Source organism: Copidosoma floridanum, unplaced genomic scaffold (assembly GCF_036245765.1).
Source record: "Copidosoma floridanum isolate Cflo_tuat_1 unplaced genomic scaffold, Cflo_Japanese_pri ptg000028l, whole genome shotgun sequence".
NCBI classification, from domain to species: Eukaryota; Metazoa; Arthropoda; class Insecta; order Hymenoptera; family Encyrtidae; genus Copidosoma; species Copidosoma floridanum.
Window position 1 is genome coordinate 3172807 of NW_028321905.1, and position 19317 is coordinate 3192123.

At 38.1% G+C, this 19317-nt stretch overlaps 1 protein-coding gene across 1 annotated transcript in view; it reads left to right on the forward strand.

Moving 5' to 3' along the window:
* Positions 1-19317, forward strand: part of Mgat1 (alpha-1,3-mannosyl-glycoprotein 2-beta-N-acetylglucosaminyltransferase) — a 511064-nt gene that overhangs the window by 395516 nt on the left and 96231 nt on the right. Inside the window, exons 7-8 of the mRNA XM_014357434.2 lie at positions 5672-5900; positions 5979-6083. Coding sequence (XP_014212920.2) covers positions 5672-5900; positions 5979-6083 — 334 coding nt within the window. The remainder of the gene's footprint in view (positions 1-5671; positions 5901-5978; positions 6084-19317) is intronic.

A 19317-nucleotide genomic window follows, 5' to 3' on the forward strand; every position in this document is an offset into this window, starting at 1 on the left:
TAATACTGCTAGAAGACGGGGGACAATGGCATGTCGATGGGGTGTTATTCTGCCCTGCCGTAATATATTTAGGGATAGAGCGTGTGGCAGACATTCTTATACTGACCAAACAAGTTCAGGAACAAAAAGAGTGTAGAGAACTCCTTCCGTGACGTGGCATGCTCAGGAAGAACGAAAGCAGTAGATATTTTTGCAGAACCACGACGTGGTCAGGATCTGGACTCAAAGTGGATGGCATCTTTTACCTTGGTCAGAGCTGGGCAAACTTAATTTTTTTTACGAAAAATATTATTTACAATTAAAATGAAAGTTATTTTTTTAAAGAATTATTAAACAAAATTAAATTTCCTGTAATGTATTTGAGTTTATAACAAAAAAAAAAAAAAAAAAAAAAACAGATCACTGAGCACCTTGATGTTTAATAAACAAGCTTGACTGCCACAACGTGATCAGGATCACAATAAGCAGAGGGTAGCATCTTTCTCTACACTGCCACTTCATGGTCAGTAAGGAGTTGAGTAAGGAGCAGCCTGCAATTCTGTACCACCGTAATGTGCTCAGAATCAGGGCAAATAGGAGGAGACAGACTTTTCTTTACTGACTCGTCGTCATCAGGACCAGGGCGGAAAAGAGGTGGGGGACATTTTTCTATTACCATGGACTCTTCAGGATCAGGTAGAGTAGCACACTCCTATGTACTGCCGGGACTCCACGGGTCTAGAGTTTGAGGTGGTGGTATACGCATGCACTTTCGCGAGGAGATCAGGACGAGGATGGGGTATGGCGCGCACTTATGCGCTGCTGTGACTAATTCAGGAGAAGAAAGGTGAAGTATTAAGTCTGCAAAAGATTAAACGTGTAACTACTTTCTATTACTGAATTATTAAAACAAAGTCTAGAATACACTTTTTTTTTTTTTTTTTTTTCATTTGATTTTAGGGTTACTTTCATTAAATAAACATCAGCAAAATTCCGTCTGTTTATAAATTCTACACTGTATGGACCATCATTCTATTAGGTTGAATGGCTTTTAACACTCTGTAAATAAACATCATACTGCTTTTTTAAGCGAATTCAGCAGTAGTGACTCAAATTATTCTGAGAACGATAAGTCACTATACAGGCTGATTTTTAAACGATATGCTTTTGTAATGCAACTTCATGGTATAAAGTGAAGTAATAAATCTCGCTATCTATCATTCTATGGAGTTATCATCAGAGGAGCTAAATATTACGTCTTAACCAACCAATAAATCTTTTTCAAAGAAATAATTTATTCACTTTGAAAGTGGCTGACCCTACAAGAATATAAGTAGCACTATTATTTTCAGCAGCAAATGTTACCTAGGAGTTATTACTTTTAGTTACCTAGGACTACCAGGTTAGCTTCTGCAAGGGAGTAAAGTTAAAAGGGTCACTATATATCTACGTATACACAGGTATACACAATTTACAGTAAAAAAATTGTTAGAATTGTTAGTAAGAGATTCAGGTATCATGTGACATACTTAACCTTGAATTTTTTAATTATAAATAGCTTTTTTTTTCTTTACTCACAATATGGCCCTAAATACTGCAAAATGGGAATGATTCTTATGATATTGAATATAATATCTGCAATTATCGTTGTATAAATAAATGCTTTTATTGATTATCATACAAATTTATAGCGGGTCAGGATATTTTTTCATGTTTACACAATTAAATTTTTTTCATTTAGAAATCTTTGCCAAAATTTTTCACAACAAACTTGAAATTTTCGCAAAAAACAATTGCTTCGTTATTTATACGGGAAACTTTATTATTACATTAATTTTTATATTGCACATTCTACTTTAGTACATGGTGATGGTGATGCGAAAATAAATTTTAATAAATGTATCGTAACCCTCTTACGCATCCCTATTTCCTAATATCCTAATGCCTCCAATGCCCTCTTTTCTTCACCCCCCTTAGTCCCTTATACTTTACCACTTAATTACTAATTATCTAATAACGCTACTTGTGCACGACTGTTCAGAGCCGTTTTACGTTCAATATATTAGAATAGTTGTGAAATGTGAAAAAAATTAAAAATCTACTAGTTGACTACTTTTTGTACCAAGTTATTCATTATTCCTTAAAACTCAACATCAACTGATGTTCATTATTTAATATTTTGTGAGAGTAATCGTAATAGCTTATTACTAACATCACTAAATATATTGTTTTATTTTTGAAGCAATAAAATTTATTGTTACATAAAAGGAGGAACTTAAACTTTCTATGAAATAGAAATCGTAGCGTAAGGAGGTGCCGATGAATCTAATAATATTGATTTAATTTCTGCGTTGCAATGTTAAATAATACTCTTCGAGGCTACCTGATGAACCGTATTGTTAAATTGGACCCATAGTAATGCTGTTTAAAAACTAAAGTATTTCATAATTGCATGATATTTGGCTTAAAAACCTTGACAGTCTCATCAAGTTTATGGTACTATACAAAATAACATACATTAGAACACTTAGCATAATCAAATTTTTTATAATAATAAATAGAAAACTCAAAATTAATAAATTAATAAACATTAAATGAAGATCACTCTAACAGTCTCTTTTACAGCTATTTTGAAATTAAGTGTTCATACTAAAACTACTTTTAATACTAAAAACTTATTTTCTTTGCCATATTCTTAACATAAAAAGCTATTTTTTTGCTGTAGATCATTTACAATATCTTAGTTTAAATCCTAAGATAAAAGAAATGATTTCTTCAAGCATCTGCGGTAGCACTGTAGCTTAGGCTACAGTCCTTGTGGCTCATGGGCGTAGTAACACGTGCTCAAAAGTGTGATACCTTGTCTTTACTTACTCGACTCACACCTTTGAGAAACTAATATGCATAGTTCAACTGTAGTCCTATGGTTCGAAAGCCATATGAAATAATAGATCTCGATTGCTGTGGAAGTGATTGACTAATAATAAACGTGTGATGATTGTTTGATGTTCCAATAACGAGAGCATATACATAAAGAGCAACACAGCCATTAATAGTCATTTTATGCATAGTTCGTTACAATGGTTGTATTAAGATTACAATAAATGGAAAACTCTACTATCGCTTTTAAAAAATTTAAACTTGCTAGCATAGTCTAAAGAGCTTACTACTAACTTATTTTTTCGAAGTTTCCCTAAATTCGTGTAAATGTGGCTGCTTCTGTAACTTTACCAATTTCCTTTTAACGACCGTGTTCTGATGGTTTGTAAGCCATATGAAATAAGATTCCTTATTGTTATATAAGCGATTAAAAATTAATCTTAGGCAGTTTTTCGATATAACAATCATGGTAGCATAGACATTTAAAAGAAACATCAATGTGGAGCCAATACCCTTTAAATCTGCCAAAATGGCTGTAAAATTAAAAGACAAAAAAATTGAAAATCTATTAGTTGACAGTTTTTAGATGACTAGTTGTAATTTCATGATTTTGTCGTATTAACTTCATCTGAAAAGTTTTTCCTTTTGTATTTTATGTGTGAATGTTAAGCTTATGCTAATGTAATACAAAACTTAAATAAAATTATCTATAAACCTTTCATTAATCACGTTACGTACTTATCGTCACGTTCCACATCTGCAAAATGGGAAAACTGGTGACCTGATAGTAATTAATGGTTGTTAATATAAATTTTTATCAAAAGGAAAATAATAATGGTTCATAATGGAAAATAATAATGATAAAAATAATAAATTATAAATATTGGTTCCCCAAAAAAACTTAGTTTTATCAATCATCTTATTAAAGAGGATTGACTGTTGTAGATATACAGTTTCTCTTTGGTATATTTTTGAAAAATTATTACATCATACGTTTAAAAGAAAGTGGGTTATTGGGTTGGCGAAGAAATAATTCGTCATTACGGAATATTTTCTTCATGTTTTTTTGACAGATCTTTTACTTTCACTATCTGTGTCTCGTTTTTGTTAGCTGTATGTTATTTGAATTACGGTTTTAACAGTCAATGTTATTGAGAAATTAAAAATTTTTGAATACCTTTTCTTATCAGAACTTTAAAAAATTCCCTTTTCTTTTATAATACGAGTCAGTATCTCCAAGAAGTATAGCAAGCTTTTTAACATAATCTCATCTCTCCAAACAAACAAAGACGTTTCCCTTGTCTGCCAATAGAAAAATCAGATGTGGATTGCCTTAATGTTTGCATTAATTTTTGAACAGACTGATTGTGGTCACATTTCTTTTGAACTATTTAAATATATTGTGTTTTCAAATTCGTATTTTACAATTTTGAAAATATCGATAACTTCTCGTTTCCTTAATTCTGGTGATTTTCCATTAATATCTGGACCAAGTGATACTGTTTGAGCAACATCTATGCATGTGTCAAATTAATAAATTTGTTGCTTGTTGTTGCAGAACTATAATAGATTCAAACAGAATTATAAAAAACTTTTCATCTTTAAAACGCTCCTTATCGTGTCTAGCGATTGCAATATATGTGTAAGAAAGAAGGTATTTATAATATGGAATTTTTACTCATATAAAATATTCTACTGAATGTTTTTCAAATCTGTGAATTCCAGAATTTCAAACTCTTGTCATCGTGACCTTAACATTTGTGTAAGTTAATTCGTGTAACTCACTTTGTCTTTCAGCTTGGGTCATTGTATTTTTTACATTCGTGTAAGTTTATGCGTATAGCTAGCTGCATTTAATCTATGTTTAATCTGTTCTCATTTTGTATATATCTTTTATACTAAAAATTGGTTATTATAAGCTTATTTGTTTTAGTGTACCCTAAAAAGATTTGTACACTAGTCGAAAAAACATAACAGTGGAAATAGTGTATCTCACATGATTATTTGCTCCAAAAGATAAAGAGTAATATATTTTGTTTATGATTTATATGGAGAACGAGAGAAATTTCGATTCTTAGGAATAAGGATTGTTAGGCTTCCTCCTGATATATTTTGACAGCAAAAATTTCGTTCAAGCTAAAAAAAAAAAAAGATTCTTAAGATTGTCAAACTTGTCTTGGTACTTGAAAGAAATCAGAACATTTTATTAAACATACTACAATTCCTTCACTTTTAAATCATTGTTTTCTCAAATTTTATGTTCAAAAAGTTTTCCAAAATTGAATTAAATAGAGAATTTGGTACAAACAGCTATAGTAACTTTAGTCTAACAGAAGGTATTAAAGTAGAAAAAAATGTAACTCTTTCTTGACATTTAGAAAAAGACAGCTTAACTATAACTTAAAAAAAAAAAAGAGTGTCTTTAATTAGCTTTTGAATCTTTTGTCAATGAGCGCGATTTCTTGTGTCTCTCAATGAAAAACTGTTGAGAACTTTGATTTTAGTAATACATGTAAAAGGCAAAACTAAGGCCGTATCACAATGGCAAAATATTGATCAAAATTTTCAATAATACCAATGTACTCTTCAGTTTTGTTTTTCATTTACAATAGTCAAATACACGTTGGCGTGCTGGTGAAGTTGCGTAGAGAATCCTTCGGAATTAAAGTATTTTGATTCTAGTCTCCTGCAAAAAAATTCAATATTTATATTAAGAAAAAAATAGCTCAGTAGATTATTTTATGCTATCTGGATATGACTACTAATAAATTTTTAAGTTGTGCAAAAAGTAATTTCTAGTATATTGTTTCAGATGATTTGGACATATCTCCAGATTTTTATGAATACTTTCTTAGTACGTATCCTCTACTTAAAGAAGATCCTTCTTTATGGTGCATATCTGCTTGGAATGATAATGGAAAATCTAGTCTCATAGACTTAGCAAGTCCCCACCTTTTATATAGAACGGACTTTTTCCCCGGCTTAGGTTGGATGCTGACTCAGAAACTGTGGTTTGAATTATCTCATAAGTGGCCAAAATCGTAAGTAAAGATGTCAACAGTTTTTTCTTAATAACGTCAAATTCAAACACTTTTACTTGTCAATTAAACTTCATGTAGGTATTGGGATGACTGGATACGTCAACCAGAACAAAGACAGAATCGTGCTTGCATAAGACCAGAAATATCTCGGACAAGAACGTTTGGAAAATTCGGCGTTAGCAAGTAAGATAAATTCTCAGTTTCTTAAAATACTAATAAATATTACGATTAGGCTCTACAAAAACTGTCCTATACCAACCCACATTTTTTGAATTAAAAGAATGATACAGAGTTCGGTTATTTCTTACCTCTATATTTATTGGCGCTGAAGTATTCGTCACTATTATAAAGTACCTTTATTTATGTAAAAATGAGCAAAAAATTATATTTCGTGTAAAAGTTTAATTGTTTGGAGGACATATTTGAAATGGAGTAGAATATTGGGCTGTTGAGTTTCCCATACTGTAACGCATCTACTAATAAATAAATAATATTTGTAGCTGTAAACAAGTATGCAATGCTCATCCATTACCCTGTGATTGCGTTGAAGAAATAGAAAACTAAACAGTAATAAACTATTTTCAGGCTGCACAGGCAGTCTAATAATAAGCTGTTAGTTTCAAAACAAATGATGTGCTTTGTTGCTTGTACATGCAATAGTGACTACGACGTCAAATAGTGCAATCTATAAAATTGTGTTAATTTAATCATTTTAGTACAACAAAATTATTCATAAAGTGTAATTTAAAAAATCGATAATAATAGTACCTTTTGATAGTCTGAACGCTCAAAACTATACAAAAAATTTTTCAATAATTTTTTCGTTTTTGCACAAAATCTTGCATTAATTTTGGAATGCAAGAACCCTTGCAAAAATTTTTACTAACATTGTTGGAAATGAGAGCGACCGACAGTAGGCCCGGCTTTCGTGTACATTGTGTACATTTGTTGTCTCTGGCGGCTCAACGCTCTGTGCGTGTGCGCTTGGTTGACTTGGCGCGCTGCAGGTCTGTGTGTGCGTATTCACGCGGCAAGCTTTGTATACTGTAAGCGCCAGATTATACTCAGCTCTCGTTGAAGAAAGACTCTCTTAAGTTACGTTGCCAAACTCTAGCATTCAAAGGTGCATACATCACCTTAAATGCTAGTGTAAATCTTCTGATTAACTCTCGCTATACAGTGGACAAAACTCAGTTGTGCAGTGCAGTGCACTTAGTGCTTTATTTAAGTTGATCATTGCATAATTTGCAGACCAGCTCAAATAGTTAATCTCATCGAACTACCAGTGATTATCAACAGCAAGACTCAGTGAAACTCTAGTGTATTTCCACAGACAGTAATTGTGCATTTTTCAACAGACAGTGATTTATAGTTATTTAATAGTTCAATCAGTTATACTCTATCAGTGCTTTCAGTTTCACATTTATTTCGAGTAACTTTCAAAATCTCTTGCGAGCTCAAGGCCAGTGCGTGTTTACATATCGTATTATTCAACTTGACTCTTTTCTTTTTACATTCTTCACCTTTATATGTATATTTCAATAGTTCGTTGCTTTAAGAATATAGACAGTATTTATTTTCTCCGGTATAAACTTGACCTTTACAATTTTTGTGAATATTAACTGTGTTTTCTTGGCCTGTGAGTGACATTAAAAATTGTTATTTTCATGCTGTTTAATTTTATTGTATTTTTATTGTGTTTTCCCAATCACCCTATCCGAGCCTAGTGTGTGCTAACGCATACGCCTCGTACATTTTGGTCCTTCGAGCCGGATAGGGGTGATTGGGGAGTGATCCGGTGGCAGTGCGCAATGGAAAAGGCCGATGCAGCAGCCGCGGCTGCGAGTGACGATGTCGCTGCGACTACCATCATCGATGGCCAGCGGGTTGCTGTGACTGACGGCTTGCCGGGGCGCGGCACGCGCTCGACGGGAAATGTGATTCTGGCCGGGTTCCTCGCGAAAATCGAGTCACAGAGAGCGCGCATAATTGGCCTGAGCCAGTGTGGCAAAGCTGCTGAGGAGGCGACTGCGGAGTGCAGTCACGCTGAGGCCATGAGGCTCAGAGAGGACTGCGTCGCGTTCCATGTGGAGTTCAAACGTGAGCATGCTCTCATTGAAAATGCGTGCCCGGCGGTGTTGCTCAGAAATGAGTATTTCAGTCAGAGTGCGTCGGGAGCCGCGCAGCAGGCATACTCGAGGTCAATGAGATTCATAACCCGGCTGCTCGCTGCCCATCCGGATCCACAGGCAAACTCATCAGCAGCATCAACTACTGTCAGTCACACTCAACGAGGCAAGCTCCCAGAGATTAAGCTTCCGCAATTCTCTGGCAACTATACAGAATGGGTGAGTTTCCGAGATCTTTTCTCAAGTACTATGGAAGACGAGAGGCTCACCCATTTGGAGCGCCTTTACTACCTGCGAGCGTCGCTCTCGGGCCAGCCAGCAAAGCTCATCGAGGGACTCCCTCTCACTGCTGAATTCTTCAAGATCGCTTGGGATGCTCTGCTCGAAAGATGTGAAAATAAGCGGTTTGTGCTCGCACAGCTGCTGCAGGCCAAGAGACGCATTCCACCGATGCGTGTTGGCAGCGTTGGGTCGCTGATGGATTTGGCAACAGAGAGTCGAAAGCTCCGCAGGCTTATTTCTGGCCTTGGCTCTGCTCAAGAGGTGCTGGATGCCTTGTTCGTGGATGAGCTGCTCCGAGCGTTGGATCGACCCACCAAAGAGGCGTGGGAAACATCGACACCTGCAAGAGCCGACTTCCCGGTGTGCGAAGCCTTGGAGGAGTTTTTGATCGAGCGGGCCCAAGCCTTGAAGATGGTTGATGCTTAGTCAACCAAGAGACAAGATAACTCATCCACATCTAGTAAGACTCAATCCAAACCGAGCAAAGCTCAGCACGCTCATACAGGTCAAACTCATCCGCTCGGCAACACTCAACCGGGCAGTAACGCTCAGCAGAATCGGGTTGGGAGTTCGGCTCGGTCGCAGGATGATTGACCGGCTCCTCCAGTGTTCCCGTGGACGTACTGCAACCAGCAACATTTTATTGCTCGCTGTCTGGCATTCGCGGCCCTCTTCATTGACCAACGATACCGGTTCGTGGATGACAAGCCTTTGTGCTTCAACTGTTTGGGCTGCCATGCTGCCGCTAAGTGTATGAACACGAAGAGGTGCCAAAACTGTGGTAAGGCTCACCATACCATGATTCATGGCGCTCGGTTGTTGCAACCGATCATCAGGTTGGCGTCTCAGCTGACTCAACATCAAGAATAGGAAATCAGCGCAGTCATCAGACAAACTCATCGTCGAAACTCCACATCTAGTAATACTCATCCCAGAGTCAACATCAAGTCAAACTCAACAAGGATCACATCGTCCAACCAAACATCTAGTCACTCATCTATCTTGTTGCCAACAGCAGTAGCCCAGGTACGTGCTCCAGCTGCACATCATCATCTCAGGCTTCTGATCGACCAAGGTTCAGAATTATCATATATTTCGGAAGATGCTGTGAAGCGTCTGCAGCTGGCGCGCACGAAGTCCAACATCCGTATCCTGGGCATTGGAGGCAACGTAGTCAGTAAAGCACTTGGTAAAGTAGAACTCAGATTGTTTTCATTATATTCTGACTCCAACGTCGATGTGGTGCTCCACGTCTTACCTAGAGTAACAGCTCCACTACCATCTTTTCAATGTAAGACAAGATCGTGGCTGCATACGGAGTTTCTGGAGTTAGCTGACCCCCATTTCTATCTTCCACGAGACATAGACGTGGTACTTGGCACTGACTACTATTTAGCTATAATCACCTCAGATCTGCTCAGAGGTTCTTTATCAGAACCTATCGCTCAACGTACACTGTTTGGTTGGATTTTATCGGGTTGCGTTAACCAGCCTGTTACAAAGATTACTCGTCACACTCACCATATCGTTTCAAAAATATAAGATAAACTTCAGGAATTACTCATCAACTTCTGGATTCAAGAAGAGGTCCCTTCAAAGTCAAGCTCGCAGCTTACACCAGAGGAACAGGAGTATGAGGAACACTTCGTGCGAACTCACTCTCGGGATAGCACCGGAAAATACGTGGTGAAGCTTCCTCTGAAGCAATCTTCATCTCTGCTGGGCAACTCAGTCAACCGTGCTCGTAAATGCTTCGATCGCACGGTGGCCAGGCTCAAAACAGACGACAAGTACGACAAGCTCTACACAGATTTCATGAATGAATATTTAAGTCGTGGCCATATGCGACCGGTGCCTGCAGATGAGCTCAACATCAAGCCTCATTTTTATCTGCCTCATCACGGCGTATTGAAGGAAGATGGAGACAACGCCAAAATCAGGGTGGTTTTCAATGGATCAGCCCTTACTTCTTCTGTACATTCACTCAACAGCATAACTCACACGGGATCTAATCTACTGCCCAACATAACAGATATACTCTTCTGGTTACGCACATTCAAATGGACTTTCTCTGCGGACATCTCCAAGATGTATCGTCAGATCAAGGTTCATCCAGACGATTGGGATCTTCAGCGAATCATCTGGCATAGCCAAACTCACGAAGAAGCTCACTTCCAGCTCACCACAGTGACCTACGGGACGAGGCCTGCTCCATTTCTGGCCACACGCTCACTGCTGCAGCTGGTGAAGGATGAAGGGCACCGTTACCCCCAGGCGGCCCGGATTCTCACCAGCGGCAGATATGTAGACGACATTTTTGGTGGAGCGGAGACTCCAGATGAGTTGAACGAGCAGGCCCTCAAACTCAAGGAGCTGTGCATGGCGGGCAGATTGCCCCTGGCTAAGTGGCACTCAAACTCGCCAGGATTCAGTTACTGAAACTCCAGTGAAGAATCAGCACTTTCTCTCGATGACTGTGATGCTAAAGTACTCGGAATGGTTTGGAAATCACTTCCAGACAATCTCACCTTTCAGTGCACACTCAAGCCTCTCAGTCAAACTCCAACGAAGAGAATAATTCTTTCAGAAATATCTCAAATCTTTGATCCTCTTGGAATAGTTGCTCCAGTGATTGTTGCAGCCAAACTCATCATTCAGGAATTGTGGCTACTTAAAATTACATGGGATACACCCATACCAGATGCTCTCGTTCAGAGGTGGCTACAAATACGAGATGATCTAGCCAAACTCTCCGGAGTGACGGTTCCTAGATGGCTTGGAGCACATCCTTCTTCTGCAGTGGAACTCCATGGCTTTGCTGATGCGTCTCAGGATGCTATGAGTGCTGTGATTTACCTGGTGATAAAGTCAGACTCAGCCACGTCAAGCTCATTCGTCTGCTCCAAGACGAAAGTATTACCACTGAAGAGGATGTCAATACCAAGGTTGGAGTTGACAGCAGCTCTCATCCTGGCTAAACTCACTAAGTATGTCACCGACCAACTCACACTCAATATCAGCAACATTCACTTATGGACAGATTTGTCAGTCACACTCTATTGGATTTCTTCTCATCCAAATAAGTGGAAGGATTTCGTCAGGAATCGAGTTGCAGCAATTCAGGATCTGGTCCCTGCAGCACATTGGAGATATGTCCCTGGAAAGGAGAATCCTGCTGACTGTGCCTCTAGAGGGATTCTCACTTCACAATTGATTGAGCATAGGCTCTGATGGCATGGAACTCTGATGGAGTGGATGATACAACCCCAGGATGGTTGGCCTCTGCAGCCGAGTGACGTCGAGGTGGAGAATGAGACAGAGGCGCGTCAGGTGTCAGCATTGGTGTCATCAGTCTCAGACTCGGAGTTCCTACTCAGGCTCACTCAGTCCAGCTTTACATTGCACAAACTCTATCGTATCTCAGCCACCCTCTTACTTGCTTGTGCCAAATTCAAAGCCTTACTCACACACCAGGAATCATCCGTAGCTGTCACTGCAGAACGTATCACTCAAGCTAAGCTCTTACTCATCAGATTAACTCAACAGGAATGTTTCAAGGAGAAAATCAAGATGCTCAAATCAGGTTCTCTCCCAAAGGGCCATGTTTTCCACCGGTTGATGGCATATACTGATGATGCTGGCATACTGCGTGTGGGAGGCAGACTCATGAATGCCAGGCTCAGACCTGATGCAAAACATCCTGCCCTACTTCCTCGTCAAGCTCAATTCACCAGTTTGGCTATCGATCAGGCTCATCGACAAACTCTACACGGAGGAACTCAGCTCACTCTTAGCAAAACTCGTCAAGAGTTTTTGATAATCGGTGGAAGGGCCCCCATCCGATCCAGAATCCTCTACTGTGTCAAATGTGCCAGGTACCGGGCACAAAGAGCACAACAACTCATGGGACAGTTACCCGAGGCCAGGGTGACTCCCTCCAGACCGTTTGCTCACACAGGTATCGACTACGCAGGTCCAATACATCTCAAATCTTGGCGCGGCAGAGGGTTGAAGACATACAAGGGTTGGATATGTGTGTTCGTGTGTTTTTCGACCTCTGCTGTGCATCTCGAAGCAGTGACAGATTACTCTACCGAAGGATTCTTGTCAGCGTATTGGCGATTTGTCTCACGTCGGGGACGTCCATTTAAGTTGTATTCTGATTGTGGGACGAACTTCGTTGGTGCAGACAGGGCTCTTCAACAGTTATACTCAGAAGCAATCAGTCAAAATTCTCATCTATCAGCCATGCTCGCCCAAGATGGAACGTCATGGCACTTCAACCCTCCAGCTGCTCCTCACATGGGAGGAAAATGGGAGGCAGTAGTGAAGTCGATGAAACACCATCTCCATCGGACTATGGGAGAGAATCTTTACACGCTTGAAGAGATCACGACGTTGCTCACTCAAATCGAAGCAATACTTAACTCTAGACCACTAGAACCACTTACCAATGATCCAGAGGATTTGGACACGCTCACTCCAGGACACTTCTTAGTCGGATCAGCGCTAAACTCACCACCAGAACCGTACTTGTTGGATTTACCTCCAGCAATGCTCACTCGCTGGCAGCTAATCTAAGCTCAAAAACAAAGGTTTTGGAAGCAGTTGTCTTCACAGTACTTGCTTAGATTAAACTCAATCTCCAAGTGGCATACTCCAGCTCATGACATCAAGACAGGCTCATTGGTGCTTATAACTAGTGAGACTCTACCACCAGGAAAGTGGCCGCTGGCCAAAGTCGTCGACGTCCACCCAGGCAAGGATGGCCTAGTTAGAGTAGTGACTCTCAAGACCTCAGTGGGCGCTCTCAAGAGACCAATTCACAAGTTGGCGCCACTGCCGGTCTACGGCTGTTGTCAGCCGTTGACTGACGGCGGGCGGAATGTTGGAAATGAGAGCGACCGACAGTAGGCCCGGCTTTTGTGTACATTGTGTACATTTGTTGTCTCTGGCGGCTCAACGCTCTGTGCGTATGCGCTTGGTTAACTTGGCGCGCTGCAGGTGTGTGTGTGCGTATTCACGCGGCAAGCTTTGTATACTGTAAGCGCCAGATTATACTCAGCTCTCGTTGAAGAAAGACTCTCTTAAGTTACGTTGCCAAACTCTAGCATTCAAAGGTGCATATATCACCTTAAATGCTAGTGTAAATCTTCTGATTAACTCTCGCTATACAGTGGACAAAACTCAGTTGTGCAGTGCAGTGCACTTAGTGCTTTGTTTAAGTTGCTCATTGCATAATTTGCAGACCAGCTCAAATAGTTAATCTCATCGAACTACCAGTGATTATCAACAGCAAGACTCAGTGAAACTCTAGTGTATTTCCACAGACAGTAATTGTGCATTTTTCAACAGACAGTGATTTATAGTTATTTAATAGTTCAATCAGTTATACTCTATCAGTGCTTTCAGTTTCACATTTATTTCGAGTAACTTTCAAAATCTCTTGCGAGCTCAAGGCCAGTGCGTGTTTACATATCGTATTATTCAACTTAACTCTTTTCTTTCTACATTCTTCACCTTTATATATTTCAATAGTTCGTTGCTTTAAGAATATAGACAGTATTTATTTTCTCCGGTATAAATTTGACCTTTACAATTTTTGTGAATATTAACTGTGTTTTCTTGGCTTGTAAGTGACATTAAAAGTTGTTATTTTTATGCTGTTTAATTTTATCGTGTTTTTATTGTGTTTTCCCAATCACCCTATCCGAGCCTAGTGTGTGCTAACGCATACGCCTCGTACAAACATTGACTGCAAGCTTTGTGCAAAAAAATTGCAAAAAACTCTCTACGATTGGCATGTCATTTTGAAAATCTTATTAAATTAACGGTGATAATGTGGCTGCGTTGTTGTATAAGTCTTTTTTACAGTTAGAATTGACTGCAAATATTTTTCCGGATACATCAGTAGGTTTCTACAAGCAGTGTTTGAGCATAAGTTAGTTTTAAGCTTAGTGTCTGTAATGTTATTTTAAAACACACAAGAGAGTGCATTTTAATGATTCCACTTGATCATTTTATTTCAATTTTTACATTTTCTTTTATTGGTTTTCTAAAAGATTGTCATGCTTATGACATTTTTGATTGCTTATAATACAAGATGGTTTAAATTTAACAATTTTTAATTATAAAAAAAATCTGGTTTGGTTTATAAAACACGCTAACACTAAAAAAATTCACTTAAGGTGTATTGAAATACATTTTTTTTTATTTACTTTTTTAGTTCCAATTTTTCAAAATATGATTTTAATAATTAGATTTTTCGAATTGTTCTTAAAAATTTTTGTCCAATTTTATGCATCAATTTTTTTGCAAAGAAAGAGATTTGAGACTACTAAAAAAAATTACCTCAGAGAATAAGTGGTAAGTTTTTTGGGCTTCTTTTAGAGGATTTGACAGGTACTTCTGTTACTTAACGTATGAAAATTCTCTGCTAAAAAAACATAGTGTTATTGTTATGTTTAAAAAATGAAGCTTGTTTGAACATTATAGTATAACTGCGCTTTACAACTGTATAGATCAATTACTGCAACATACATAATAATACAAATACTGCATGTTTTCAGTTGAATTTTTTTCTCTGTTCTTAATCTTTATATTACAACACATAATCATAACAAACATATATGCTCTTGATCCTTAATACTAATACATGTATTGCCTTATCTAACTCACGCTACCAGAATTATCGGACTTGGCCATGTTGAAATCATCTTCATGATTTTGGAATAACTACTTTTTTAAAGCAGTCTTATCTTTATTATTTATACTTGCTTCCTCTTACACTTTATGTACAAGCTCTGATAACGTTAACTTTGTAATTATTAAAATTTACATGTGTATAAATATTTATTTATAAATTAAATTGTTCAGAATCTTGAAAGCAGCAGTGTCTTTCCGAATTACGCACACTTTTTTACAGTAGATGTGATAGCAGCACTGCATGGCTCACGAATTACAAGCGTGACTGACTTTCAATTTTTTCTAGTTGCATGCCGTTTTCTAACACGCTGGCGTATTAGATGTGATTGGTCTGCTTTTGCTGTTCGCGCGTTTATTTATTACCTACCGTTATGTATACTCATAATTTTTAGTGGGCAACTAGCTCTCAATAAGTTAAGCTAAAGTCCGTTTTTTTTGGCTAGTCATCAAATAGTTAATGCTCAAACTCACTTCAGTTAGTATTTCAAGCTAGTTAATCATTATGCACTCAGTTAAACTCAGTATACTAAATAACTTAGTTAAACTTGGTGTATTAAATAATTTATTATATATATATCATATCAGTATCAAAAACATACTGTTCAAGTTTGATATGCTCATAGAGTAAGTTTTATACAAAAAACCTGCTGACATAACACACGTCTTGTGAGGTTAATATAACCTATTAATCACAGAAGGACTTATAATACAGTAGATAAGGCTCACTGCAACCACTTATATTTCATTTGTGCTTTCACTGCATTAGTGTTATAATCAAGTGTTGTATGGTTAATGCAGTTTTAAATTCAGTGAAAACTCATTTTATAACCGTGCTTAGTTCAAACTCTCTCACACAGATGCATTTACTACAGTCACACACATACACACACTCACTCACTCACTCACACACAGATAGACAATAAAGTGCACGCATACACTTTTACTATTATATCTGCTCAAGTGTATTAAGATGTACTCAGGGCTTATAAACTCAGTAGTGATACTCAGTAACAATTGACTCCTTATTAATATCTTACTATTTTTTATAGACTCAGTGTTACTATTCCCTTTAATTTCATTAAATATTATTGTCTTACACAAGTTTAAAAATTGTTCATACTGTTTATTACTTTGTTAAAAAAACTCAGCGTAAATATTGTTTAGAAACTAAGATTTTTTTTGGTATTGTTAATATACCATTTGTCATTAAAGTTTATAATTATTGTATTCATTTCCTTTTTTTTTTTTTTTTTTTTTTTTTTTTTTTTATATATATCGGGTTACCGTGACAGCCTATTGGCCCAGTCGCTGGGGCCACCCACTCACCACCTATGTGTGGGGACGTATTTCCACACCCATTAAATTTTCTCTATAATTGATACCATACAAATCATACCATGGGCACAGTAAAAGTATCTCCGGTGTAACACACCTTGTCAGTTAAGCTGATACTCTCTGCACCGGAGGGAAGTGCATCGGGTCAACTCCCCACTGTGTAGCCTGGGTCCGAAGCATCGGATCCAGGCTAATTAGCATCCCTGGAGAAGCCCCATGTTTCAGGGGCCACTCCTCGCCGGTAAGGCCGGCGATCCCTGCCTTGCATCGGGCCCGCTAATCCCTACCTATTAGGCCCTAACACTGTTTCGCATTCACCCAGGCCCAAAGACCTGTGGAGCCAGGAAAAAACCTGGAATTACCCTGAAGAAAAATTCCACGGAAAAACCCGCCCCGAAACAGCCGCGGTTACATAGGAACTTTTTCCGTTGAAAAAAGTTTTTGAAAAAATCTGCACTTACCGGGAATCGAACCCACGATCCCTAGAACAGCGTTGTATCAGTAGCAAGCACGCTTACCACTAAGCCAACGCCGCTCTCTATATTTATTTTCTTATTCATTTGTGTTGCATGCTTACACCTACTTGATCTAACATCAGCACTCATTAATCAAACAAAAATTTATCAATAAAATTCTTAAGTAGGACTGGCCTAGAACAAAGCAATTGGATACCTTTAAGAATATTGCCTCTAGATGGCATTTCCAAGTTTTTTTTTTCCATGCCAATTTGCCTATACTTTACGCAAATAAGATATGGAAAGATGGATAGCGATACATCAGGGTACGTAACACATTGAGTTCTGGAATAAGTGGTCCTGCGAAGAGTGCGTCCTCTTGAGAATCATAAGGTGTGTTTGATTAAGTTACTTAAAAACTGAGATAGAAATTGAGTGAGCATCAGTGAGGCTGGAAGGATCTATGAGTAATGTTAAACACTTAGACTATATATCTTTGATGGACAGGACTGAACTACAGCATGACAGGAATCCTGACGATGTTTTACGAAAACTTTTCTAGCATATGAATTTATTAAGCGTAAGTTATTAGGCGTAAGATATCTAAGTCTATGGTAGCTGGAAAAATCGCTACTTAATCAAAGTATCTAGTGATCGCAAGTAATATGATCACTGTTGTTTTTATAATTCTAGTCGATTAAGGAGGTTCCAGCGCCCTAGTGTCACCATATTATACATACATCATTGAATAGTTTAGGCCCCGTTTATAGTGAGTGCAGTAACCAAAAGCAGCCGAAAGCAAAAGTCGTCAAAGGTTCGGCAAAGGTAGGCAATCAGTGCCATTAGCTGTTGCTTACCTGTCCTTACTTTTGGTTCACGTTCCTAGCAAATGCTATCCCTTGTTGATACTACTTTGTATACCTATATACAAAAGAGGAACAGCTAGCAACATGAATCAAAAGTAAGGAAACGGCAACAGCCAGTGGCGCTGATTGCCTACCTTTCTCTAACCTTTCCCTACCTTTGCCGACTTTTCCATCGGCTGCTGCAATCACTATAAATGGGGCCTTAGATTACGCTAAATCTAAAGGTATCTTTCTTATATCCTTTACCAGACAAAATTTTTAGAATTTTTTGCTCGAAGCTCGCTCTTTTAACTAGAGCGGTTATGGCGCGTATACTAAGACTAATGATTTGCAACTCAAATCGAAAGTGTCGAGTATTATCAGTATACACGTGTTATAGCTTATAGCTTCATTTTTCAAATGCTATCAGGAAAAATATAGATAATCGAAACAAATTTTGAGATATTCTATTTCTTTAATACGATTGAGTCGTCGTATTTTCATAATTCAGCCTGTCTTTCTTGCGGCAGTAGTGCCAACTATCAAAATTTTTTGAGCGAATTAGGGCTGCAAGATGCGGGTAAGTATTCGTACTCGCTGGAACCTCTTCAAAACACTTTTGTTTTTGTTTCACATACTAATTTTTATATTAAGAAACATCTACTGGCTAACAATATAAGTTCTTAATAGTGTAATTTTTTTATTTTCTTATTTTTTTATTTTTATTATGATTTTTTTTATCGGGTTACCGTGAAAGCCTATTTGTCTAGTCACCGGGGCCATCCACTCACCATCTATGTGTGGGGGTGTATTTCTGCACCCATTACCAAACTCTTAATTGATATCATACCTAATCATGCCATGGGCACAGTGTGAGTATCTTCGGTGAAACACCGCGCCAGTTGAGCTGACACTCCCTGTACTAGTGGTGCATCGGGTCCACTCGCCACTGTGTAGCCTTTCCCCGAAGAAGACTCCGTATTTTGGGACGTCCACGTTAAGCTGGCGCTCTCTGCCGAACCATTGGATCCAGACTAAGTAGCATCCCCAGGGAAGTCCCATTTTTTAGGGACGACTCCTCACTGGTAAGGCCGGCGATTTCTGCCTGACGCATCGGATTCGCTTATTCTTACCTATAGCCCTAACACTGTTTCGCATTTACCCAAGCCCGAAAACATGTGAGGCAAGCAAAATATTCTGAAATTACTTTGAAGGAAAATTTCACGGAAAAATCCACTTCAAAGCATCCACGGTTTCATAGGGACTTTTTCTGGTGATAACAGTTTTTGAAAAAATCTGCACTTACCGGGAATCAAATCCACGCCCCCCTAGAACAATGTTGTATACGTAACAAGCATACTTACCACTAAGCCAACGACGCTCCTCTTAATAGTGTAATTTTTAACTTTAAAAATTACACCCCTTACTGCTCTTTCACCACTGTCTGATGCTACTAAATATTATTTTGTTTAAGTAAAACATTAAAAACCCTGAATTTATAACGTTTTTTTTTTTTTTAATTCTGATATGTTTTTGTTCTTGTACCTACCCAGAATTTTCACTGAGAAGTTTACAACACGGATAAACGACATTACTATTTTGAAGTATTTAAGAGTCTTTAAAAGTTGCTTATACCAAGACAAAATAGCAATTGTTTTTGATTTGT